The 25,268-nt window shown below is 42.4% G+C and overlaps 5 protein-coding genes across 7 annotated transcripts; 3 read left to right on the top strand and 2 right to left on the bottom strand.

The window, feature by feature from the left end:
- Nucleotides 1-1,401: 1,401 nt before the first annotated feature.
- LOC124666955 (hydroxyproline O-galactosyltransferase GALT3-like) lies at nt 1,402-9,635 on the top strand. Of its 2 annotated transcripts, XM_047204291.1 has the most exons (8): nt 1,402-2,087; nt 5,402-5,636; nt 5,721-5,996; nt 7,233-7,361; nt 8,375-8,551; nt 8,627-8,734; nt 8,828-9,055; nt 9,184-9,635. In XM_047204291.1, the coding sequence occupies exons 1-7, from the start codon at nt 1,447-1,449 to the stop codon at nt 9,032-9,034; spliced, it is 1,773 nt and encodes a 590-aa protein (XP_047060247.1). In that variant the 5' UTR covers nt 1,402-1,446; the 3' UTR covers nt 9,035-9,055; nt 9,184-9,635. The 2 variants fall into 2 exon arrangements, with proteins under 2 accessions (XP_047060247.1, XP_047060246.1); XM_047204290.1 differs by lacking the exon at nt 9,184-9,635 and having other exon boundaries at nt 8,828-9,177.
- A 2,829-nt stretch (nt 9,636-12,464) lies between these two features.
- Nucleotides 12,465-15,549, top strand: LOC124662671 (dihydrolipoyl dehydrogenase 1, mitochondrial-like). Its single transcript, XM_047200475.1, has 2 exons — nt 12,465-12,749; nt 14,123-15,549. The coding sequence occupies exons 1-2, from the start codon at nt 12,480-12,482 to the stop codon at nt 15,371-15,373; spliced, it is 1,521 nt and encodes a 506-aa protein (XP_047056431.1). The 5' UTR covers nt 12,465-12,479; the 3' UTR covers nt 15,374-15,549.
- Nucleotides 15,550-15,977: 428 nt separating this feature from the next.
- Nucleotides 15,978-18,636, bottom strand: LOC124662679. The gene is made up of 7 exons (XM_047200486.1): nt 18,327-18,636; nt 17,722-17,821; nt 16,801-16,896; nt 16,675-16,727; nt 16,453-16,501; nt 16,310-16,357; nt 15,978-16,212 (listed from the first exon to the last, which is right to left on the bottom strand). Exons 1-7 carry the CDS (start codon nt 18,572-18,574, stop codon nt 16,117-16,119), a joined length of 690 nt encoding a protein of 229 aa, XP_047056442.1. The 5' UTR covers nt 18,575-18,636; the 3' UTR covers nt 15,978-16,116.
- Nucleotides 18,637-18,985: 349 nt separating this feature from the next.
- LOC124662676 (craniofacial development protein 1-like) lies at nt 18,986-22,448 on the bottom strand. Of its 2 annotated transcripts, XM_047200482.1 has the most exons (5): nt 22,323-22,448; nt 21,201-21,281; nt 20,099-20,223; nt 19,780-19,956; nt 18,986-19,483 (listed from the first exon to the last, which is right to left on the bottom strand). In XM_047200482.1, the coding sequence occupies exons 1-5, from the start codon at nt 22,360-22,362 to the stop codon at nt 19,109-19,111; spliced, it is 798 nt and encodes a 265-aa protein (XP_047056438.1). In that variant the 5' UTR covers nt 22,363-22,448; the 3' UTR covers nt 18,986-19,108. The 2 variants fall into 2 exon arrangements, with proteins under 2 accessions (XP_047056438.1, XP_047056439.1); XM_047200483.1 differs by lacking the exon at nt 22,323-22,448 and having other exon boundaries at nt 20,099-20,260.
- Nucleotides 22,449-22,693: 245 nt separating this feature from the next.
- LOC124662680 (ubiquitin-40S ribosomal protein S27a) lies at nt 22,694-23,425 on the top strand. The gene has a single exon (XM_047200487.1). It carries the CDS (start codon nt 22,736-22,738, stop codon nt 23,201-23,203), a length of 468 nt encoding a protein of 155 aa, XP_047056443.1. The 5' UTR covers nt 22,694-22,735; the 3' UTR covers nt 23,204-23,425.
- The last annotated feature ends 1,843 nt before the right edge of the window (nt 23,426-25,268 follow it).

The raw sequence follows: 25,268 nt of genomic DNA, 5'->3' as shown, positions 1-25,268 counted from the left end.
CCAAAAACACAAACATCGCCAACACCTTTCTTAACATAAAATAAATGATGATCATCAAAATAGGCCTCCAAAAAGATACACGCATCGTTCTCCAAAGAAAATTGCCTCCTCTCACCCAAAATTGCAACATACTGCCACCTACAAAGGGAGGAGGGGCCAAGAACTCCACAACCAGACCAACCATCGTTGCCTCAGCTCACAAGTAAAAGAGAGAGGAGCAAAGAGATACGGTGAAGAAAATGCCCTACACCACTTGCCAATGAAAACACACGTCCTACTCCACTCAATAAATAGCACACAAAAACTACCACCGTCCGACCCCACTACCTAGTCCTATCCACGACAGGCACACATCCATAGCCACTACCCCAAGCTAGAGCGGTAACACTGCATGCTAGCTATCCATGCATCTCACCACCACCGAAAGCAGCTTCACTGCACGACCGTAGACATAAGATAAAACAACGACAATGGCACAACATGCCATCACTGAATCAAGCACACCGCTTTGGCCATCAAAAGACACCATACCCTGTGTCACCTCTCGACTAGAAATGAGCAGGCACACAAATTACCACGGCCCACTGCACCAGCACCCACGCCACCCCAAAATCTAATAAAAATGGCCAGTCTACCACCACATAGTAAACAAACATCTACAAACGAATACCAACATACAACAAAAACCACGTAGTTATCACACTCTGGCGCGGCGGCACGCCGCGCCTTCGTTTGCTAATTTGTTTAAAAAAAATACCTCTTGTTGGTGTCTGGAGTATTTGGATTCATAGAAACAAAATCATTTTTGATAATGAGGCATTAGCCTAGACATATGTCTTTCTATGTTTAAGGAATCTTTCTCCCTTACTATGTATAGAACCAAGCCTAGCTTAAAGAAAGGTATGCAAGGTACTTTATGAGATTGTTCTCTACTTTGTAATAACGTACATATGCCTCTTTTAGCTTTATAAATGATAAATGAACCAGTAGGGGCCTTCCCTACTATATATGCTTAAAAAAAAGATGTATCCACCAGCGAACCCAATTGCTCCTGAGCTCGGGTACGCGCTCGGGTTTTTGGCCAGCGGTGCAGCTTATTTTGACTAAAGTCTGATGAAAATTTTAGTGAAAGTTTGATCGGGGCTTGCAGTGTGTCCATGCTGATGAGAATCTTGGATCCGCTACTGGATGAATCTAATACCACGTCTAAATTTAGATAAACTTAACTACATTTTTTTATAGACAGATGTAGTATATAGTATGTTGATTTTTATTTATGAAATTTCTTTCGTTTTTGGGAGAAATTTTTGATGAAATGTCGGTTCATGGTAATTGGTAAAACCTCTTTCGTCCACGGTCCACACTACTAGTGCCGAGGCGAGCTCAAATTCTCTAGTGTGAGCTGAGGTCTCCCCTGACCTGGTGGACTACTGGGTCCAATCTCCGATGAGGAAGTGTTCCGGCGTGATCTTCATTCTCTCGCTCGCCGCTCTGCTCTTCCTCCTCTCGCCGTCTCCGCTGACCACCCACCATCCCGCCACCACCGCCGCCGGCCCAATCGCCTACATCCTCCCCTCCCTCCCGGGACTCTCGGGCCTTTACCCACCCCCGACCAACTCCACCTCACACCTCTCCTGGCGCCTCCTCCGCCCCATCCTTTCACGCTCTGATGCGATCCCCGGCACTGCCGCGGGGGTACTCGAGGCCGCCCACGCCTGGCGCAACCTCACCGTCGCCGTTGCGGCGGCGGCAGCGGCAGCAGCAACTCGCAGCAATCCAGAGGCGCTCGACGCGAACTGCCGGGCCTCCGTGGATGGGGATCTGCGCACTCGTGGGGTCAAGATCCCGTGCGGACTCACGGAGGGCGCCGCGGTGACGGTGGTGGGGGTGCCCAAGCAAGGAGCGGCCGGGTTCCGGGTGGAGATGGTGGGAGGAGGCGGCGAGGTGGTGGCGTGCTTCAATGTCAGCCTGGGACCTGCTGGGATGGTGGTGGAGCAGAGTTCTTGGACGCCTGAGGACGGGTGGGGTGGGTGGGAGCGGTGCCCGCCGCTTGGTGACATTGGCAGCAATACCAGTTGGCAACTGAGGTGATACTTTCTGTCATCTGCAACTTACAATCATTGAAACCTGTTATATATTATCAAGCTGTTTGTTTGTTGATGGCGTCTAATATCTGCATGGCCTCTCTTATACTGTCACGAGAATTGAAACGATAAACGATACTGTTTTGTGTGGAGAAATGCTGAAACACACAAACTTAAACAAAATCGTGTTTGATATGGCTAATATGGTCTATATTGTATGGTGCAATTATATCAAAATATACTTCCATTTCCAATGTAAAGGTATCAAGTCCTCGTTTCTCTACCATGTAGAGCATATTAGTTTGTAATGGCCAGTACAAAATTAGCCTCAACCCAAATTAGCAGATTCCATACGATTTCCGTACGATGCAATGCTTCAATATGTAATTTTCCAAAAAGGAAGAAGTTTGTAAGTAAATAGTATGACCACAATACCCATATATATATTGAGTTAGGTACGTCCTTGACTGTATGACCTAAACTCTGAAGATGACTCCAGCTCTGCATATAGTGTCAAACGCATCAATGCTGAGTTTCTCTTACACAGTTACATTTCGGACACACCCCTGTAGCTTGTAAAAACCTACTTAGAACACTGACTAAAATAAAATATAAGTCTATATTGTCAAGAAACATCTTGTCCAACAAAAAGTTGGGTTTATAGGTTGTGAACAACCGTGAGGCTTAAAACCAATGCAGTGTCGATCAAATGAATATCACGCTAGCAGACCAAATCTCTAGTACCTAGAAGAGAATGAGAAAGGAAATACATTGATAGAGTCAGGGAAAGGTTGAAGAAACCAACAAACGGCAGAGAAGGAGAAATTAATCTTACGAATAACAAAGTCTGCACCTTGCCCGGCTAATTATTCTCATTGAAAGCTCCGATAATCAGCCATGTCCTCAAAACAACATGTCCACACCTTGTCTAATGTCATGCTGATCATCCAACATGCAAAAAAGAAATAATGATAACAACCACAGATCAGATCCAAATTCGTAACGACGAAGATCAAAGATTAGTGGCCAGTGCCTTGAAATTTCCCGCACATGTATGCGATCTAATCGTCCACGGATCGCTGCCGCTGCAGACAAATGTCAGCTGCCGGCCGCTGCTTGTGGCTGGTGTACACCGCCTGCAGGGAATGAGGAGGAGGCGTACGTCTTGATATATACTAAGAGATGGGATGGAGACCAAAGGTGGAATCTCTCAAAGGAAACGGGATAGTTAATAATGAACCTGTGGGAGAGGAGTGGACAAATGCGTTAATATAAATCAAATGGATTGGAGGCGGCTAATGAGTATCTTAAGGAGATAACGTGTAATACTCATTGTGTACACACATTAACTAGCGGGCGATGAATAGCAGACTGTGCCAGAAGAAAAAGGTGATGTGGCATGAGAGATGAGAAATAAGTTAGTGGGCACAAAAGAAAACTCTTGATAGTACAAAAGTTAAACATGGTCGGTGTCGATGTAGAGCCCGGGGCCAAGGTCGCTCCCACACCGCCGAAAGGCAGGGACGGCGTCGGTGGCGGCAGCAGCCGCTGCTGCGGTGTTGGTGGCGACGACAGCTGCTGCTGCCCACCGAACGGCAGGGATAGCGTCGGTGAGGACAGCAGCTGCAGCGGCTTTGGTGGCGGCGGCAGCTGCTGTTGCTGCTGCAGCGTCCCGGTGGGAAGAAGGCGGCCGGCTGCTGAAGAAGAGGGACCCCCGGCGCCGAGGTAGGGCCCGGCCCGGAAGTGGACAGTGGTAGCGGGGACTGCAGCAGCCTGGCGTCGGGTGGCGGCGACGACAGCAGCAGTGTCGGCTGCAGCGGAGGCCGCCTGGTGCGTCGGCTGCCACGGCAGCAGCGCCGCCGCCGGCGGCGGCCCGTAGGGGCCAGCCAAGTAGAGGTGGATCTCCTGGACCGCGGTGGCGAGATCGCGGAGGGCTGCGGTGATCTCCGCCGGGGAGAGAACGGCGGGGACGTCGGAGTGCAGCGGCGGTGGGTGGGAAGAACTCGGTGGAGGGCTGGACATGATCGAACCCGGGAAAGCTGATACCAAGTGTTATGTGGCTGCTAGGGTTTGGGAGGGAGAGAGAGAGCTGCGAGGGCGCGAGAAGGCCGGCCGGGGGCCTTTTGCCCATGGCCGGGCAAGAGGGAAGGGATGTCCTTCTTAATTCTTGCTTGATTAGATTGATACATCTCCTCTCCATATATAGAGAGGTTTACTTGACTCCCAAGCAAGGCTTACTTGACCTCTAACACTAATATTGCATGTTGCATGGTGGACAGACTCTCCATGTCCTGATCAAATGGATGTTGAGGCGGTAAGGCGTCCTAAAGCGCTGGGGGGTGCTCTATCGTCTAAGCGTCCTAAGGCGGATGTCTTAAAAACTATGCTGTTGACATACCAGGCTACCAAATCCAACGGGCTACAACAATTCTGATGAAGTGGCTCATTGTGAGAGCAGAAAATAGCAATTATGTTAGCTAGTGGGGGTGAGAATATGGGTGGATGGTGTATATAATAAACACCAGCACCCGTGTTAGGCTATTAGCTAGTGGGGGTTTCTGTTACCAATAGAAATAATTTGGTGGAGAAACCAAACGTTCATGTCAATCGGCCAGCCAGCTAGTCTTGGTTTTTTCAAGCTAATGACATGGTTTACTGATGACATGGCTTAAAAGGAGTAATGACGTGGACCAATTAGAGGCTTGCTGAGGTGTATAGCTTGCATGTTGAGAGAAATAAAGTTAGTGGGGATGATCTTCTTAGTTTTATAGGATAACTGCATTTAGGATCACTAAGTTGACATTATGTAGATCATGATAATAAACAGTGAATTAGTATGCTAGCAATTTGAGCAACTAACGATTTGGTTCGGTTGCATCCTTTGCATAGTAGATCGACTACATACCACGTCCTGTCCTCAGCAAATTTATCCTGCCTCTAATGGTAGTTGACTGTCATGTGAAAAGCCAGTAGGTCACAGTATTCTGCTGCCAGCCTCTAAATGGATGGACAAATCTTTGACAATATAAACCGACTATTTCTATATCTGAGAATTTCTGTGAAAATAATATGTTAATTCCCCTTAGAGTTTGATGTGCTATTGAGTAGTTGCAATGGTTATCAATGATGACCAAAAGGTGCAGTAATCATTTGATGCCTAATTTACGTTCTAGTTTTGTTCTAGCGTCTTTTATGAATCTGATGTGTATTATTGTCAAAAAAGATTTGTATATAAGTATTTGAATTAAAAAATGTTTCTCTTGTTCTTAAAGTTTCTGGTGGTTATGATAAAACAAAATTTCTTTTGCTGCAAGCAGTCCGGTCGACGGCCTTGTTCGTTGCAATCAGCAAGTGGGTACGAATGTCATCCAGGGGAGTAATAATACCACACAGAATGTTACTGATGAGAAGAGACCAAAAGGACGTGCACATTTCAGTGGTAGCTTCTCAATTGTCGAAGGAGAGCCTTTTACAGCAACACTATGGGCTGGTGCTGAAGGGTTCCATATGACAGTAAATGGGAGGCACGAGACCTCGTTTACATACAGAGAGGTGAGCTTGCACTAAGTGCTACGACTGTAATCATAAATGTTTGTGAGTATTGGATAATTATGAAAGCTGCTAGGTTTTTGATAGAGGTTGGAGCCATGGTCAGTAGCAGAAGTCAAGGTCTCTGGGGATTTGGAGCTCCTATCAATCTTGGCTAATGGCTTGCCAGTTTCAGAAGATGTAGACATGGCAAGTGTTGAGCTTCTAAAGGCCCCACCTCTTCCAAAGAAGCGGATTTTTCTTCTTGTTGGTGTTTTCTCTACTGGAAACAACTTCAAGCGCCGGATGGCTATGAGGCGAACATGGATGCAATATGAGTCTGTCCGCTCAGGCGAAGTAGCTGTGCGGTTTTTCACTGGCCTTGTAAGCTTACTTCATTCGCCTTGAGTGCAGTTACAACGTTTCATGTTCTTTCTTTCACATCAATATTTCTGTTCAGTTGTGACTGCTTATTGGATTGAGTTCCACTTAGCCATTTCTTGCATCTTTGCTATCCTAACTGCTTTTCCAGTTTCTTACAGCGGTAGTTATATCTTCACAGACTAGCTTCTACATAGTAGGACATGAACCTAAACTCCATTCAAGAGGGCACCATTCTGGCAGAGACTGGCCATGTTTCTTCATCATATAAATATTATATGAAACAACATCACAGTGTGTTGTTAACTTCTTTTTTTGTTTGTTTTGGATTGAGGGACATTTTGTTACTACATCCACGCGCTTCGACAGATGGGTTGTCACATAGTTACTTAAAATCTGATTACTATCTTCGCAAAAAAAAAAGATTACTATCAGAAAGAAAGTTGAAAGGAAGGGGAAGAGGATAGGACAATGTAGGATTTTTGCCATCAATCTGTTACAGGAATATTTTGGGCCTAAGATGCAAATAGACCCTTATGGTGCATCTTATTAGAATAACGACTTTTTATTGTACTAACACTGATGGGAAAATTAGGAAATTTATATTTTACCGCTTCCTATGTTGAGTCAAGTTCAAAATTCCATTGTTTCCTCCCTAGTACATCTTGAGTAGGCTTATATAGCCTTAATACTCGAACCAGCCTCTTGTTAAGTAGTTACAGATAAAATTTAAAATGCCAAAAGAGAACTAAACATCCAGCTATGTTCTGACACTGTAGCTATCATTTTTCCTTTGTTTTCCTTGATTACCAAGGTGACATTTCTGCAAAGAATAACATATCAAGGATAAATTAAAGGAACAGGTCTTTTTAAGCTGCATATTTCATCCATGACAAATAAGCTGCTCCAGTATTCACTATAATCTAGTACCCAGATATGTGAGCCATTTGGTTGCATGACAAATGCTGATGTGCATAGTTGCAGCATTCTCTTTCATCAGTATTGCCATATTATTTATATTTTGGTGCTTTGCAACAACAGTTTGCAAGTTTTAAGATTGTTTAGTACTTCGATTCAATGATTGGAGCTCACACATTCATTTCTTTTAAATGCAACTCTTTTCTCCTTACATATAACCTGAGACTTATGTCTAATTTGCTTTTCATATTCCATTTATTTAGATGTGCATTATTCTAGCTTCATCCAATGTGATCATCAAATCTTCTGCCTAAAATGCAGCATAAGAATGAGCAAGTCAATATGGAATTATGGAGAGAAGCTCAGCTGTATGGTGATATCCAGCTTATGCCATTTGTTGACTACTATACTTTGATCACTCTAAAGACCATTGCAATTTGCATGTTTGGGGTATGTATTCTGTTTTAGCTTTGCAGCTTATAACAGCTATGTTTTCCTTGCTCTCTGTACACCATAAGTAGAATGTCAAGTTATAGTCATAAACAGTGCTTTATAGTATCTTGAAAGCAAGAGAGTGTTTGTAACATTATTACAACATAACGATTGGCCTGTCATTCTGACGTTGTGACACTTTGTTCTATCACTTGCCTGCTCTGGGTGTCCGACTTGAGAATGATTCAGACGAAGAAAAGTTGGTGGAATGCTTCTCTTTTCTCTTGAATTATGTAATCTTAGAGTGGATCTGCAATATCAGTGTATCAATTCTCATTGCTGTACGACTAAGGAGCAGGTTGTTAAAAACATTAAATTAGTGATTTTATACTTTGTTACTCCATATTTTACTTATATTATACTATGTTGCATTTGTTTGTACACAGTGTATTTTCCATTTTCCGTATACATGCATTTCGTAGATTCCTCGGCTCACCTGACAAAAAGCTTTATTCCTTAGATCGTTGAGTAAGTCCAATTGTGATGCTGGAATAAGTGTCACACAAGAAGTGCACTATGTCATGACTAGATTAAAATATTATTGCAAGATATTTTGTCTTCATATTGTGTTATTTGTAGATTGAACCATAGTTGTAGCATATCTATGTGAAGCTACGAAAGTCATAGTCAAACTATTAACTTGTAAGCACCTTCTGTTTTGTCATTACATATATTGGCAAAGCTTGAGACTGAAAGTATGAAACTGAGAAAGTTGAGGCACAAAGCATTGCCCCGTGCTATTTAAGTTTCTTTTGTCATGGTTTGCTTGTTATATACTCCCTCCGATCTGTAATAAGTGTCGTGGTTTTAGTTAAAATTAAAATGAAACCACGACACTTATTATGGATCGGAGGGAGTATGTTATTCTCCATTGATGTAGCGCCTTTTCTAATACAAAATATGGGCTATAGCCTATAGCAATATATGTACATCCTGCTGACATAAACTTATATTTTGCTTACAATTTACAGACTAAAATTATGCCTGCAAAGTATATCATGAAAACAGATGATGATGCTTTTGTTAGGATTGATGAGGTCATCTCTAGCCTGAAGAAGAGGGACCCCCATGGGCTTTTGTATGGTCTTATTTCTTACCAGTCTTCACCACACAGAAACAAGGATAGCAAATGGTTTATCAGTCCAAAGGTACTGGATGTTTTCGATTACATGCACGGATGCTTCATTCATGTAGGCTGCTTTTCTTACCCTTGAGAAACACAGGAATGGCCTGTCGAAATATATCCGCCATGGGCTCATGGTCCCGGATATGTAATATCAAGGGACATTGCAAAATTTGTCGTTCGAGGTCATGAAGAACGAATACTTCAGGTTGAAAAGAACTCGCAGTACACTCGCAAACTTCTTCTGTATAATCTCTCTACGCATTGACGTAGCTCTTGATTGATCTTGTTGCCTCCTCAGCTATTCAAACTCGAAGACGTGGCTATGGGCATATGGATCCAGCAATACGAAGACAGCGGTCAGAAAGTGAACTATGCAAACGATGAGCGCTTCTACAACGAAGGATGTGATACTGATTATGTCCTTGCCCACTATCAGACCCCGAGGCTTATGATGTGCCTGTGGGAGAAGCTTCAGATGGAATCTCAACCAGTATGCTGTCAATAACTTATGCATCAGGACTACCAAGTATGTGATAGATTAGTCTTGTTGTTGTATAATTTATTACCACGACTTTTATGTTTGTTCGGGCTCTGGTGTAATAGTTGTAACATATTAGGTGTTCATCATTCATTTGTTCTGATCAACGGTTTCAGTTTCACAGAAGAAAACGTTGATCCATGCATATTGATGTCATTTCAAGATGAACTTGTGTTGCAAATTAGATCCAGTTTTCCATCTTTTCCCATTTATGCTTGAAATAGAATATTGAATGAGAAGCATATTGTGGATTTTAGTGGTCCTGAAAGAGAAGTACAGATAGCAAAAGTGACTTATGAGGGCAGAATCTCCCCAGGATCCCAGTGGTCTACAAGGACTGGCAAGCAGCGGCATATCCTATGCAGGATTGGGTGTTAACTGTGAGCCAGCAACTTCACTCTCGTCCCCAGTTCAACGGCAGAAAAGGCTAGGACATACGTTGCTGCCACGTCCGATAGAGAACAATTTCTCGAGTAAATGACATAGCAGTCGGGATTTCTGGGCACCCGAGCTTGCTGAGAATTAACTTAGCGCTTAATCAAGTCCAAAGTTGCATTGTATGAGTTGCGAGCGGAGTAGGTTCTAACTGAGATTTTTAAATTGCAAGTGAGTTGTAACTTAAAAAAGGTTCATTTTGTGCCAAAAATATATGCACACAACAAAAAAAAATTCATACTACAAAATTGTGGGATGGCATCACTTGACTGAGAATTAAGTTTAGTCGTCTGATGCCAAATATCATGTACAAGTTTAAAACTGTAAAAATAAAAACTAATCTAGATGTACTCAATGATCTACCCCACGTGTTATTTTTTTAATTCATAATACTTTGTTTTTAGATCAAACCCACACCCATCCTTTTGTTCGAAAGTACGACACTTATAGATCATACACAACCTCACCTGAACATATTTGAGAGACTAAGTTCAAGAAATAATTCGATAAGTCTTTAGATTGACGAAGTCATCACATACACCTCATTGTCGACGGAATAATTGCCTCCTATTAACAAATATATGTTGCAATATATATTGCGCCTTTCATTGCTCACAATAAAACCTGCGTGCCTGAAAACATCACGCTCGTGTTAGAGGTTTTGTTGCTTTCACGCTCGTGTTAGAGGTTTTGTTGCAAAAGCTTTTTCACTGCAGCATACACTTACAAACGATTGGTGCATCAAACACCGGTTTGGAACCGAAAAGAAGCAAGGTAAACTAGGATGTTTCATTCCAACTTAGGATCTAGGTATTTCCTCCACCTCATAAATTTGTCTGAAATTTATCAAAATTTGGATGTATCTAGATGCTATTTAGTGTTTAGACACATTTAAATTTAGATAAATCTTAGACAACTTTTGTAGGACGGAGAGAGTACAAGCAAAAGGAAACTTCTATGCAACCAAAGTTTTATGTCAGATCCCTATCTGACGAAAAAACTAGCGGTCTGCTATGATTTTGTATTAGGTACTGACGGTTGCATGTAGGGGTGTAAAGGATAAGATAATTTTCGCACCGAAACCGGCGCTGAATCCATTTTAAGGTATTCATATCCGATTTTAAAGAATCCGGCGAATAAGGATATCCGATTTAATTAGGATAATATGAATCCGATTTTGAATCAAAAGGAAATGCCAATCTTGCAAGGTTAGTAGTTATTGAGTTACCAAATTTATTTGATGAGAATGTTTAGCTTTAAATTTCTATCATTGTTTGAGTTTAGCGCATTATGTCTCTTTTTTCTTAACTACATGAGACTATAAGTTTAAACCTCTCTTTAGATTTGGAAGAACTATAACTATCTACCGATGAGAGCATATATCCGACTATTTTGTTTCGGGTCCGAGTCCGCCCCATTTCCAATTCAATCCACATTCGAATCCGAAACCGATCAATATACGTTTCGATCCAAATCCGAAAGAATATACGGTAAAGAATATGGTATGAGCAAAAATCGGATACGATCCGATCCGTTTACAGCCCTACTTGCATATGTTGCTTCTTACATGGATCGGACAATTTTTGTCCCACGACATAGCAGGTCTCTTGTAGCCTAAACTTCAAGGGATGTAGGGTTGCGATTTTGTATGCCTGTATGGTATACTATTAACTACATCTAATTTTTTCTTTGAAACTTAGCGATATAGTTTTTGAATATTTTGAATTAAAGGTGTCATTGGAGCATGAGATCCAAAGAGAGTATTCGGTGTCATATAGCTAGACTCGTTCTTATTGACAAAATGTATTGAAAAAAATACTTCTGACCTTGTTTTATTTTAAGAGACCCTTTAAAATGGTTCTATTTTATACGCCCTTCGTTTGAAAATATGTGTTGCGGATTTATCTAGATTTACACATATCTAATCATGTTTTATTGTGTATATATGTAGAAATCTACGATAATTATTTTGAAACGAAGAGAGTAGATTGCCCTACGAGATCAGCTCACCAGCGAATAATCAAAAAATTCCAAAGGGCTACCGTCAACTGGAAATTGTCGTAAGACCACATATTTGTGAGTTTAATTGAATGTGTTAGATTGTTCTTCTTCTGATTATTATTGATATATTTTAATATATATAAACTAATGCAGATTGAAATGTATGAATATATAAAGACGCATCTATTTTGTAAAAGCGAACAGAGAGCGTACTACATACGAGAGACTCTGAAAGGTAGGATATGGTCTTTGACAACAAATGACAAATGATATCGAGGAGGAGATGTTAGTTTTAAAGAAAGATCAGTTTTATTCTATGATATAGTCAGTAAATATCTGTTTCAAAAGCAAAATGATAATATGTTTGGATAAATACCATTACAACTAACATATTCTTTATTAGGATGGAGGGAGTATCGATGCTCGGATCCCGAGCTACACTGAGCCCTTTTTCGAACGGTTCAAAAACAGCGTTTGAACGTTTCAAAAAGTTTAAAGAAAAAAATCTAGATGTAGGAAATAATGTACTCCACTAAAAAGAAAAATATTGAAATACCCAGTATTTTGGGCTGCATAATTTTTTTTGACATGTAAAGTAGTGAACAATGCAAAATTTTAAACCTCCAAATTCGGTCAGATTTTATCATTTTTGTTAACCATAAAATAGAAGGTATTTTCAAGTCAAGGTTTCGTAAAGTCGTAGAACACATTCTTATTATTCTCCCGCAGAGAAAAATATGATTAGGTTAGCTCTAGGTTTGATTTGCTTAGCTGGAAGCATGTTTTGGTGGCATCGTAGGGCCAGGAGCGACCCAGCGAGGGGGCGCCCTATCTCTGGCCGGGTCCCACACGCAGCCGCAATAGGCGCTTGCCATTTGCCCTGCCCCCGTCCCTTCTTCTCTTCTCTTCTCTCCCTCCCAATCTCTCCTCTTCTGTGAAAAAGAGAACGCCGAAGCGAAGCGAAGCGGGAGGAGAGATGGCGCTGGCGATCCTGGCGAGGCGGAGGGCCGCGGAGGCCGTGCTGCGGCGGCCGCACGCCCCCGGGGCGGCGGCGCTGTCCGCGGGGAGGGCGTACGCGGCGGCCGCGGCGGCGGGGGAGGAGAGCGACGTCGTGGTGGTTGGCGGCGGGCCCGGAGGGTACGTGGCGGCGATCAAGGCGGCGCAGCTGGGCCTCAAGACTACATGCATCGAGAAGCGGGGCACCCTCGGCGGGACCTGCCTCAACGTCGGCTGCATCCCCTCCAAGGTGACGCCCTCTCGATTCCTTCCGTTCGCGGCGCCATTGCGCTGGGTGGTAGATCTGTTACGGCTTTTATAGGTTCATTTCGGTTTGGTCCGTGTGCCATTTCTTTTCTTCATGCGATGCGCGCGATTGTGTTTAATGAACTATGGGTTTGAGTTTGCGGTTTTTCAGGTTGTTTATTGAGTTCTTGTTGGCACGATTAGCCAGCAGGATTAGAGGTCCTCTGCATTTTCTCTGTTGCCCAATTTAAAATTACACGGAATACCAGTTATATGAACCGTTTGTAAATTTCTTCCACCTCGAGATTTGGTTGGCTATCATTTGCGTGGACAGCAAGCCTTTAATTTAGTGCCCAGTATTATTCCAACTTTTAAGCATCATCTGAGTAAATTATTTTTGTTTGCTTTGTTGCTATTTATTTATTTATCTATGGGATATAGTAGTTTCTTATGTTTCTGAAGAAAGCAAGATTTATGACCAGCATCATATATTTAATTTCTATATTTAGTACATTATTAGTTTTCAATGTGTGTAAATTTATCTTGTTGGAAGAATTTGCTGTAGAAAACAAAAATCTGCTTGGCAGCATTTTGAGATTTGTACTTTTGTTGGACTGTAGTTTGTTTGAAATGAAGTGTCGTTGTCGTGGTATATTTTTATGCTCGACTCGTGATAATTTCCAGTTAATAAATCTTAATATTTTTCCTTGGATGCTCTATTCTTGATTGCTCTCTTTGATGTTATGCGACAATATCCCATGTAGCCCTCCTGTGTTGTGCTACTTGTAAGTTTTTTGTATAACTTTTGTAGGTTATTCAGAGAATCATGTCTTGATCCTTCATTTATCATATATGTAATATTATGCGTTATTCTCCTATAAATTATCTGTTCACTAGTGAGGTTAAATGGATGTTGTTCTTGGACCTTGCTAACAATGATGGTAAAATGAGCAAAGGGCTTTCTGTAGTTTTTCTCCACCAGTTGACCATAATACTGTCCCTTTTAAAGCAATAAGTCCCATCTTCTATGTGGGAGCTAAACATCTACATTTCAACTCTTCCTGTAGCTACAATATATGATTCAATTGGCTCATACAGACGCATGCTCATTGTATGGATATACAAGCTAAACTTCTTTTTGCAATAAACATCTTTCCTTACAGGCATATCCCTGGTATAGCTTGAACATAAGGTTATGCTGTAGCTTACAACTCTTAGTATAAGATGAGCATCTCTGTCTAGGATCTAAAGCATGTTGATGTAGTTCTGTTATGTGATCTAATGCAACTAGAGAATTATCCACTTCAGTGATATATCCTTGCAGATGTGCTTTTACTGGGAACATGTCTAACTTCTTTCTGTGCTTCTGTTATCCAGGCTCTGTTGCACTCTTCTCATATGTACCACGAAGCAAGGACTTCTTTTGCACACCATGGAGTAAAAATATCTAATCTGGAAGTGGATCTTCCTGCCATGATGGCGCAGAAAGACAAGGCTGTGGCAGGATTAACAAAAGGAATTGAAGGCCTCTTTAAGAAGAACAAAGTTACCTATGTGAAAGGCTTCGGGAAACTTGCTTCCCCCTCAGAAGTATCGGTTGATTTGGTTGATGGTGGTAGCACTGTTATCAAAGGGAAAAACATAATCATTGCCACTGGATCGGACGTAAAATCACTCCCTGGAATTACAATTGATGAGAAGAAGATTGTCTCATCTACTGGTGCCCTGTGCTTGTCAGGTATCCCGAAGAAAATGGTTGTTATTGGAGCTGGTTACATTGGCCTGGAAATGGGTTCAGTCTGGAACCGTCTTGGATCACAGGTTACTGTTGTTGAATTTGCGCCAGACATAGTCCCATCAATGGATGGTGAAATTCGGAAGCAGTTCCAGCGCATGTTGGAGAAGCAGAAAATGAAGTTTATGCTCAAGACAAAGGTAGTCGGAGTTGATACCAGTGGAGATGGTGTAAAGCTAACACTTGAGCCTGCAGCTGGAGGTGAGCAGAGCATCCTCGAAGCAGATATTGTTCTTGTCTCTGCTGGGAGAACCCCATATACTTCTGGCCTTGGGTTGGAGGCTCTTGGGGTTGAGACAGACAAGGCTGGCAGGATCCTTGTTGATAAGCGCTTCAAGACCAATGTGAATGGAGTGTATGCAATTGGTGATGCCATCCCTGGGCCCATGCTTGCCCACAAAGCTGAAGAAGATGGTGTGGCATGTGTTGAGTTCCTTGCTGGCAAGGAAGGCCACGTTGACTATGATTTGGTGCCTGGTGTTGTTTACACACACCCAGAGGTTGCATCTGTTGGGAAGACAGAGGAGCAGGTGAAGGCCTCAGGAATTGCCTACCGGGTTGGCAAATTCCCCCTGTTGGCAAACAGCCGTGCAAAGGCTATTGATGATGCTGAGGGGTTGGTTAAGGTCGTGGCTGATAAAGAAACTGACAAGATTCTTGGTGTGCACATAATGGCGCAGAATGCTGGAGAAATCATCCACGAAGCTGCCCTTGCCATGCAGTATGGAGCATCGAGCGAAGATGTTGCCCGAACATGCCATGCACATCCCACTGTGAGCGAAGCTCTCAAGGAGGCTTGCTTGCAAACCTTCTCCAAGGCCATCCACATATGATTTTTTTCGTTTTTGTATTAATCGTCCAAATTGCCTGTCCCTGCAAGTTCCAAAGTTTTCTACTCCGTAATAATTTTGGATGTATTGGGAACAAAAAGGCTATACTTGTCATTTTGCCTTGTCAGCGAATACTGTGAATTGACAATTGCCGGTGCAACGATTCTACTGCCACTGAATTTTTTTTCTTGCTGGGAGCATGCCAATGAATTTTGTCTGCTTAGGTCCTACATCTGCTTCCAATAATATCTTGCAGCTACATCGGTGTGCGAGTCAGTGAGTGTCCATAAATTAGTACTGGATGCGTTTCTGGTCAAATTGTGGGCTGTGTGATAGACTGAAGAGGCATGCAATCTTTTTGGTCTTTTCTGTAGTCTGTAGATGTACATTTGGTTATGTCGTTACTCCTCTGTCAATCCTCCACTACTGCATTTGCTTCTGCGGAACTGTCCAGCATCAGGGTTACAATAAGCATTCTGGGCCAAAATGACGAATACAAGACCAGCTTTTGCTGAGATTTTATCTACTCATCAAAATCATGGATAATATGCATTTTGACTTGCACATGCTAGTACCAGGCTAATCATCAAACAAGACACGTAGTGACTGTCAGAATCAAACTTGCAACATTTTATTTGCTATCTTGTATTTCTCTTCAGGTTCTTGACCTGACACAACTAGTGATATGCAAATTTTACATCAATTGTGGATGGAACTGAAATTCTTATTGCTGAGTACAAATCTCGTCAAGACTTTAGGGTCTTGCTATACTGCTGCTTTGCATAAGCCACGAAACGTTCCAGCCCATTGAAGAGTAACCCTTCTAGAAATGGTTTTAGTGCCTGAAGCATAATTGGATTGCTCAATTCATGGGTTTGCAACAACGTAATCTTAAAACAAGGGACCACTGCAAAATAAATAAATATAGGGGTGACTTACAGATGCTACTGGATTCAGAATTTCAGGAACTTCGTAGGCCACTGTTAGCTGCACACAGTGATGATTGAAGCTCAAATTTTGAAGAACTAAAACTCATTACAGTTACAGCAAGAACTGTCAAATTCATAGGGCAGAATGCTCACCTGTACTCTACAAGATGATGGACTCTTAGGGAAGAATCGGACAGCACCCCTGCAATGAAATTTGTTGCGCTTATCCAAATAAATCAAAAGGTAGCTTGCTCCATGGAGTGAACACTAAGTTGTTGTACTTAACCTAACCAAGTGGCTGAAGCACTATAAATTGAAATAACAGAATTAAGATATTTCTTTATGTATGTAAGTTCGGATTTGTTGAATAATCACCTGTTAGGAAGACCTTCAAGAGACCGCCAATGGATCTTTTGATTTTTAGTAGGCTGGTACAGAAGATTTTTTTATTACTGAATATTCACTCTAAGAATGGTAGCAGCTTTGTCATAGCATACTTACTGTCATGTTTCGGGCAAGCCAAGAAAATTCTACATCCTGACCGAGTATCGCATACTTCAAGGTCCAACGTGAAAGATCTGGTTTATCTTCAAGGACCTGTAAATTGTTATATGCATAGTCATGTGTGCTGAAACGGAAAAACAAAGCCCAGTTTATAGAAAACCAAGCTAATGAAAAGAAAACAGCACAGAAGAGCCATATCAGTTATTCACATATAGTTAACATCACTAGGTTCTAGATATAGTGAATGTTAGTGGGTGATGATGGATACATAGGAAGAGGGAAACAAAACAGAAAAAATCTACGGAGGCCACACATAATATGGCCAGAGCAGCTTCTACACATCTATGGGAACGCACATATACGTGACTAAAAAGTGCTCTACTTGAGATATGTCACTGCAAAGTTTCCGTTTTGTAAGAAAGGACATTGCTAACTTGCTGTACTTGTTTAAATGCCAGTGTGAGCCATGAATAGGCACAAAGATCCAAAAGACTTGAATATTCATCTACACGATGGAATGTGGATGACACACATCTACACGACTACACTGGAATGTAGATAAAAAATAAGAGGGAAGTTATTAGTTATAAATTGTATGCTCATACCATGTTAAAGAAAATGGGAAGTTGTTTATGAGCCTAAAAGTGGGACACAGACTAGGTGAACTAAGAAAATCATGAGTGTTTGTTTTGGTTTTTCGAATGAAAGCTTATGTGTGCTTGGTTATCCTATTTTTATGCATTATTTCTATGCTTTATTAACATAATCATGGATCAGAAAAAGAGAATATTTGCCCATCCCTCTGAATGTATTGGTAAAATGCGTACTACTATCCAGTCAAGGTATGAAAAATTCAGCCTCCAAGCATGGGACTGTTAAAAAAATAAAAATGCCCTAGAAGAAGAGCTTAACGACCACCTCGACAGTTGATATGAATGGCATCCATTGAGGAATAGTCTCTCTTTCCGAGTAACACTGATAGGCCACTGAACATGGAACATCAACTTCGATCTCCGCACTGTATGGAGACAACATTCAGTCACAAGGTGGAGACAGCAGATGAAAGAAAATATGCATTGCAGATAAGAATCGAACTTTCAGCAAGCTCAACTTATCGAGCACAATGAAGGTTGTTTGAAATGACTACCATGATTCAGATTATCACATACAAAAAGAAGGGCAAGCTGATGTCTTGAGTGCAATCAAGGCTGTTTGAAATGGAGGCCAGGCTTTATATGCATGATTAGGTAGGAGCCTTGTCCCAGTAGCCTATCAACACTAGATTCATTTAGCCTTGAAAGATTATAACTCCACTTAGAAGTGAACTTTGCATCTCTTTACACCATGACTCAGCAAATACTGAATAGGTCCTATCCAATCAGGCACCAGCAATAGGCTAACACAATCGTGAGCTAAAATCCCAGCTAAGTAATTCCCCCAATTGGTAATAGCAATCCAACAGGCAACATCGAACCCCTGTCTAGCAAGGCATCACTGGCATGGATTTGGAGTGGTAGGGATACCTGCACTCCTGCCACTCCATGGCCACAGGGGAGAACAAGGCAGGCCTCGCTCTTGCCCTGCTGATGCTGATGCTGCCGCGGCTCGTCATCCCTTCCCCTCTCCTCCTTCTCATCCACCACCTGCTGCCGCCGCCGCCGCCGCTGGTGAAGACCACCTTGCTCTGTGATGGCCTGAGGCCCAGAGATGGCGAGGAGGGGTTGCCCCTACCCGCGGCGGGGTGGTAGTAGCAGGAAGCTCCCGTAGCCATGGCCGCTCCTTAGCCCGTGACGGTGTGTCTGGTTCGATGTATGGTTCTGTAACTGCTGTGTTTTTTTGGTGACCACAGGAAGCTTTCCACACTCTAGCGTGCTGACGTGCTGTGTTGCTGTTGCTCAGGCTGAGCTTTCAGTAGCGGATCGTACTGTCCGAGTCAGAGCACAGCATATCGTTTCCAAATGTCAAGTTTAAAAGGAAAATCGAAAGACAACTCATCTTCTTCTTAATTTCTTATTGTTGTTCTAATCACATATATATATTTGCAAGTATTCATGCAGAAAAAATCATTGTACTATCAATTTCTTTTTCAAACCAGTTACCGAGTATACGGAAATACTTGTTCTGAAACTTCCGAACTATGATAGGACCTGATCGATCCTGTTGCAGATTCATGTAAAAAACAATGAATTGTCAAAAATGTATAGGTGTCTTGTTCATTCACATTGCGCAACATAGTACCATTATCTCGAAAGAATGTCGCTACAAGTACATCCGAAGGCAAAGATGATGCATATTTTAACCAAGCCTACACATCATCATCCTGCATACCCTCGCTCTTCCGCTTCGCCATCAATGACAAGCGAGCGTCTCTCTCGCGCTCAAACTCTCTATAATCAGCTCTCTGTAAGAACGACTGCCTATCAAGGTACTGGTTCGAGCTCTTCTTGTAAGCGCCCAGCTCCTCCTCCACCTTGTTCTCTACCTTATACTCTCCCCAGTCTTTCTTCGTCTTGTCCAGGACACTAAGCTTCTGTTTCTTCCTTATCTGCTCCAGGATATTGTCGACGGCAGACGGGGATGCACCCGCTCCCTTAGCCTTCTCAACCGCTTCCTTTGAATCGGCGTCTACAAGTTTCTTGATCTCAATATCCTTGCCAGCGAAGTCCCTTACCTCAGTTATCTGTTGGGTCAGACAAACTATAATATTAGCAATGTCACATGATTTTTTTTTCAGATGCGCAAATCATACAAAGTTTGTCATCCCTATCCGCAACTATCCGTGTTGTTCCAGACTTCTATGCCAGTTGTACTTAAACTACTCTACAAGAATGAAGATAGAGTAATAAGCAACAATGTAAGAAAAAAATAGCTACACATTTGCGATCTGCCGGCACAAATATTTAGATGAAAGCTCCACTTAAACATTGGTCAATAATAATAAAAAATAATGGCATGATGCTGACAGTATGGCTTTACCTCCACTTTCCCTTTTCCAGAAGCAGCAGCTGCATCTCTGACAGCTGCAAGAGCATTTGCCGCAAGCTTTTTGGCATCCTCACTTGTCTCATGCTGTGTCTGTTGTTGCCCATTGTTTGGGACTTGATTAATTGTAGATGCCTTACTTGGTGCAATGCCCAGAACGCTCATCCAATTCTACAAAAAAAAAAATCAAAGAAAGAAAGTTAACTATTAAAAAATAAAACAATTAAGTATAAGGCTACCGACAATTGTAATAGAATACAAAACATTTTGAGCATCAGCTTGACAACACGGTTATACCATAAAGATTACTCACATTTGTCGCCTTACTTTTCTTTTCTTTTGCTCCTGTATTGAGTTTATTCATCGCAGGTTTGGGCATCTTCACAGGCAAACCGCTGTTCATTTTCTTCCAAACATCCTCCACACGTGATTTTGTGTCTGCCAAAAAATGAAGCTTCACGCCATGTGCTTACATCTACAGAAGCATTTGTCGAATAAAAATAACAAACTATGCATAAGGACCAAACAGGCATGAGATGTTATTACACTAATTACACTATGCTGTCAAAAGCTCAACATGGACCATGCAGCAGAGAACTTCATTCAGCATACCGTAAGTACAATTCTGAGAAGCAGGTGGCCTACAGAAGTTCATGTTCACAGAAAAACAGTATTGCCACAAATATCTCTTTGACTGATGTTCTCCTATCCATGCCCCACTTGTCAGATAACAAATTAAGGATCCAATAATTATTATGAAAATATTACACCTGTCTAATAATGGCACACAAGAATTTCGAAGTCTGAGCAAACTACAAATTAGAAGTGCTAGGATGCTAAATTTCGTTCTAATCAACATGAAAAAAACACTGGCTTTAATACAGTGCCGCTGGCAAGCCCAGGCTGGAGAGATGCTGGATCCACCCATGGGTCCATCCAAAAATAGATGACATCCTAGAATGCTGAAAATTTCTCTAGCTTTGCCTCATATTATATATATAAATATTTTGTTTGGTCATGTGAAATCAATACAATCAGATGTTTTATCAATTTGTTTTCATAATATGACACTCATAAACTTTTGCTAGTATATTCATATGAGAAATAATGGTCAAAGTTGCATGTCGGATACCATGTCCATGTCAAGTACGGAGGAAGTACAGAAAATTCAAAAGTCCCAAACGGTTAGTGGTTAGTACTTATTGTGTAATATCAAGTAAAAAAGACAAGTATAACCGAAATGCAACAACATGGACAACAACTCCATCATACTATGAAGCATATAATCATACACATAGCAATTTCATATTCTCGAATCTGAAGAAATTATCTGAAGGAACAGATCCTGATTAATGTGTGCAGAATCAACTCAGAGAAGAGACAATCAAGCATGGAGATGAATTAACAATACGCACCAGTATCATGAAGCTGTTGCTCTGAGTTATTAGCATTTCCAGAACTTGGCAGTATTTCATCTCCAACCACAAGTTTGGACCCTGGAATTAACATGAGCAAGATGAGAATAACTCGAGCACATAACTGCTGACTGGAAAAAAGGCCCATGCTTACAGCATTGTTTGTGGTCTGATAAGGCTTTAGCTGCACTATTTGTGAAATGTTGAAAATTTTAGCATAAGTTTTACTTTCTTTTTTATTCAACCTTTGCACCATGCTTTGAATTCAAATAGCATATACACTAGTTTCAGAGTAGTGCCTATAAGCATAAACGCATTTGGTTTGAACTATGAGAAAAGTAGAATCATTATTCAGAAATATAATCAGCAAATTTAGAGTGCTCCTCAATTAAACGAAGCAGCACTAGAGGATATCTAAAGCAGCTGCGTTGCCAAGGCTGCCAGATCTGGTTGCAGCCAGCAGCCGAGATGTGGTCGTAATCAACAGCGGCTGTGGTTGCGAATGATGGTTCGGAGGTGGACGGGGTATGAAGTATTGGAGGTGGAGGCGGTCGGGGATGGCGCCTGTGGTGGCAGACTTAGTGGCAGTTCATGGGAGAGGGAAGGGGCTGACCCGCTGGGATAGTGCTAGACTATGGATGGAGAGGGGAAGCAACTGGAGGAGAGGAGAACAGATAATGTTGTGCGCCTACAAATTATTCAAAAGCTCTAGGCATTACTAGGATTAAGCTATCCTCTCACTGGACAGTCAGTTCAATAATAAAAATCAATTTCCATATCGAATTAGCAACACTGCAACCCAATCGTACGACCATTACTCTATACGCATCCTAGTTCAAGTACTAAAAGTAAGATTAGAAGTAGGAACTTGCCAAATTGGGATGTACAGTACTGTGCTAGTATTTGGGACTTCATCAGAATCCAGCATGAATGAATAGTTTCTTTCGAACTGCAGACGAAAAACTCATACGCAGTGACAACAATCTAGATCCAAAACAACAAGGGTGGACAGGAAGCACACAAATCTCACAAGCCGACGCCTATTCTCTGTTACTGATTTCAATCGCCCGCTAAGGAAGAGAAGCGCTACACGCTGCCCCAGATTCGGCTGGAAATCCGTACCTGAACCGCCCACTTCTCCGGCGGAACTGCTCGAAGCCATCCTCAGCGTGGTCTCAAGATACCTCGCCGGCGCTGCGGCGGCGGTAGTTGGCGCTGGCTTCGGCTCGGCGGCGGAACCGGAGGAACGCGTCGGCGCAACGAGAGAGAACAGAGGACACCAAGGAAAACTCGAATTGGGGGAGTTAATTACCAGCGGCCCAACTAAAAAGCCTATAAGGCCCAATAAGCACTCCCAGGCCCATCCGATCAAACCCAACGAAATCGAACGGCGAAAGCCACCTCACCACACCTATATAAGTATCACCTCTCTCTCTCCATCTGCTAAACCCTACCCGCCTCCACCCCGCCGCCGCCGCGAACCACCACCGTCGCCCCAGGTAGGTAGGCCGCCGCTGCAGCGGCCGCCGGCCAAGATGCAGATCTTCGTGAAGACCCTGACGGGGAAGACCATCACGTTGGAGGTGGAGTCCTCGGACACCATCGACAACGTGAAGGCCAAGATCCAGGACAAGGAGGGCATCCCCCCGGACCAGCAGCGGCTCATCTTCGCCGGTAAGCAGCTGGAGGACGGCCGCACCCTCGCCGACTACAACATCCAGAAGGAGTCGACGCTGCACCTGGTGCTCCGTCTGCGCGGAGGCGCCAAGAAGCGCAAGAAGAAGACCTACACCAAGCCCAAGAAGCAAAAGCACAAGCACAAGAAGGTCAAGCTCGCCCTGCTGCAGTTCTACAAGGTTGACGACTCCACCGGCAAGGTAACCCGCCTCCGCAAGGAGTGCCCCAACGCCGAGTGCGGCGCTGGAACCTTCATGGCCAACCACTTCGACCGCCACTACTGCGGTAAGTGCGGCCTCACCTACGTCTACAACCAGAAGGCGTAGGCTGCTTCGCTCTACTCTTGCCCGGAGAGAAGAAGAAGAAGAAGAAGAAAAAAGAAGAAGGTTCTCGTTAGCTCTCAATTTATGTCTGTCTGTCTTGTCGTATTGAAGTAGAATTTTGGAACAGAACACCTGCACCTTTATTGGTGTGCCTACTTTTCGTTTTGATGTCGTGTCGTCATGGATATTATCAAGTGCTGTTGAATTCCAATTATGTTTGAGTTATTCGTCTTGCTCTATACTTATGTTGATGTGATCCTGGCATATGAGAAATTTATCTACTCTATTGTCATATTTGGGGCAGTATGCTTTGAAATGGTTAAGATAAGTTGTTTTAGTGGGTGATGTCCTATATGATGCTTACTAGCATGTAATGTTGTGGCTGTTGTTCAATCATCTTTTGTTCTGTTGAATTCGACTTATGTTTGAGTTATTCATCCTGTTCTATATTGAAATGATCCTGTCACCTGAGTAATTTATTTACTCCATTGCCATTATTATCGGCCAATTTGATTGCAATGGTTAAAATGACTGTTCTACTGGATGATGTCATATATGATCCTTACTTGCATGCAAGGTGATCTGTGTGTTTTTGGCATTGCGAAATAAGTTGTGTAGTTCAGTTTCAGAGCGTACCAAGCATGCACGTGTTCTGTAGTTCAGTTGAATGTCTTGTGACCTGTTCTGTAGTTCAGTAGAATGTCTTGTGATATGGTTGTGTTGTAAATCTGACCGTTCTGTTGTTTATTAGTTAACATTCAGTTCCAATGTTAAGGAGTTGATTGGTATGTTCGGTAGCATAACATTGTCAGTCTGTCTTTTTGGAACTTACTCATGTTTCGATTAAAACCACAAGTCATGTCTATGTGATTTTTTAGTCATTTCTTTATGCATAGTTAATTGTTATTGACTGCATTCATATTGGTTTAGCTTTTTATTGAGCTTTGTTGTCAACTTCCACAAGACGCATTGGTTTCCTCGTCGGAGAATGTAAGATTGTTTGTCATCTTGTACAAAGTGTACCGTGTTGACATGTTTGATGGCGTGAAGTAGTTTTCTGCTGTTGTCTCTAGAGTTGATTGAATTTTTGGCTGTGCTGGTTGTTGAACTTGTCCCATTTTTGTGATGACCTTCAATCTCTGATTGTGTTGGGGAAAGCCTCTTAGGGAGGCAACCTCTGATTCTGTAGGAATAAACATTGTTATTGTGATCTGTTTTGCAATGCACAAATAATGATGTTCAAGTTGTATGTATGCGAAAGTTCATCTTATGGTTTCACTAGTCTGTTCTGTACATTGTGCTTGCCCATCATCAAAACGGATGTGATGGAGGCCTCCGAGACTTTAAGTTAGGGTGTTTAGTGTGGACTTATCTGCCACAAATTGTCTGGTTCCCATCGGAACTCCATTGTCCAATGCAGTGATGTATGCTCAAACTTTGTGCAGTCCGGTATGCTCACTAGTTTGATATTGTGGACTGGGCATTTCTGCTTGAAGTGCTTGCCAGTTAGGGTTTGGCAGGCTGGGTATGCAAAGCGGTGACAAAGGGATCTTGGTGAGGATGCCCTTGCCGAGTTCTTTGCTCTGTGTTATGATGCTCTATGCTCCCACCAGGGCTCTATATAGTCATGTCGTTGAGCAAGGTGCAGGAATGGGTCATCTTCAGAACCTCTTTTCATGTTTAAACTGTGGCTATTGACTTTGTGTTCAGTGGTGTAGAAATGTGATACTGTATATGTTGTGCTGATGAATAGCGGTGGTTCATTGGCTATCCGGTTTGATGTTGCATATGTTGTGATCACTAATGGTGGACTAATTGTATGAGATCATTGAGATGCCTCGCTAACTTCATTGTCTACCAGTGAACCAAACCCTATTGGGTCTCCTATAAACAAAGCAATGCCGGGATGAAAACTGTGGTACTGCAGAAGTTCTGAAAGTTCATAGAGTTGAAAAAATAAGCAGTTTTACAGTAGAGATTCCAGTTTGAAGTTTCCTGGTAGCTGAAAATAATGGGTACAAAACATAGTTTAAAATAGCCGGCTATCTCATTTAGCCGTGATTTTTTT

This window comes from Lolium rigidum, chromosome 6 (genome assembly GCF_022539505.1).
Source record: "Lolium rigidum isolate FL_2022 chromosome 6, APGP_CSIRO_Lrig_0.1, whole genome shotgun sequence".
Taxonomy (NCBI): domain Eukaryota; kingdom Viridiplantae; phylum Streptophyta; class Magnoliopsida; order Poales; family Poaceae; genus Lolium; species Lolium rigidum.
This window is presented reverse-complemented; position numbering and strand designations above follow the sequence as displayed.

What these genes read in the sequence shown, in the direction of transcription:
- LOC124662679 (XM_047200486.1), bottom strand. Translation starts at nt 18,574, where the DNA reads ATGGCTACGGGAGCTTCCTGCTACTACCACCCCGCCGCGGGTAGGGGC. An exon ending in ATGGAGTGGCAGGAGTGCAG is followed by an intron (nt 17,822 to 18,326) that starts GTATCCCTACCA and finishes GTCTCCATACAG; the next exon opens with TGCGGAGATCGAAGTTGATG. An exon ending in CTTGAAGGTCTTCCTAACAG is followed by an intron (nt 16,502 to 16,674) that starts GTGATTATTCAA and finishes ATTTCATTGCAG; the next exon opens with GGGTGCTGTCCGATTCTTCC.
- LOC124662676 (XM_047200482.1), bottom strand. Translation starts at nt 22,362, where the DNA reads ATGGCTTCGAGCAGTTCCGCCGGAGAAGTGGGCGGTTCAG. An exon ending in CGGAGAAGTGGGCGGTTCAG is followed by an intron (nt 21,282 to 22,322) that starts GTACGGATTTCC and finishes TGTTAATTCCAG; the next exon opens with GGTCCAAACTTGTGGTTGGA. An exon ending in GCAACAGCTTCATGATACTG is followed by an intron (nt 20,224 to 21,200) that starts GTGCGTATTGTT and finishes ATTTTTTGGCAG; the next exon opens with ACACAAAATCACGTGTGGAG.
- LOC124662671 (XM_047200475.1), top strand. Translation starts at nt 12,480, where the DNA reads ATGGCGCTGGCGATCCTGGCGAGGCGGAGGGCCGCGGAGGCCGTGCTG. An exon ending in TCGGCTGCATCCCCTCCAAG is followed by an intron (nt 12,750 to 14,122) that starts GTGACGCCCTCT and finishes TCTGTTATCCAG; the next exon opens with GCTCTGTTGCACTCTTCTCA.
- LOC124662680 (XM_047200487.1), top strand. Translation starts at nt 22,736, where the DNA reads ATGCAGATCTTCGTGAAGACCCTGACGGGGAAGACCATCACGTTGGAG.
- LOC124666955 (XM_047204291.1), top strand. Translation starts at nt 1,447, where the DNA reads ATGAGGAAGTGTTCCGGCGTGATCTTCATTCTCTCGCTCGCCGCTCTG. An exon ending in AATACCAGTTGGCAACTGAG is followed by an intron (nt 2,088 to 5,401) that starts GTGATACTTTCT and finishes TGCTGCAAGCAG; the next exon opens with TCCGGTCGACGGCCTTGTTC. An exon ending in CCTCGTTTACATACAGAGAG is followed by an intron (nt 5,637 to 5,720) that starts GTGAGCTTGCAC and finishes GGTTTTTGATAG; the next exon opens with AGGTTGGAGCCATGGTCAGT.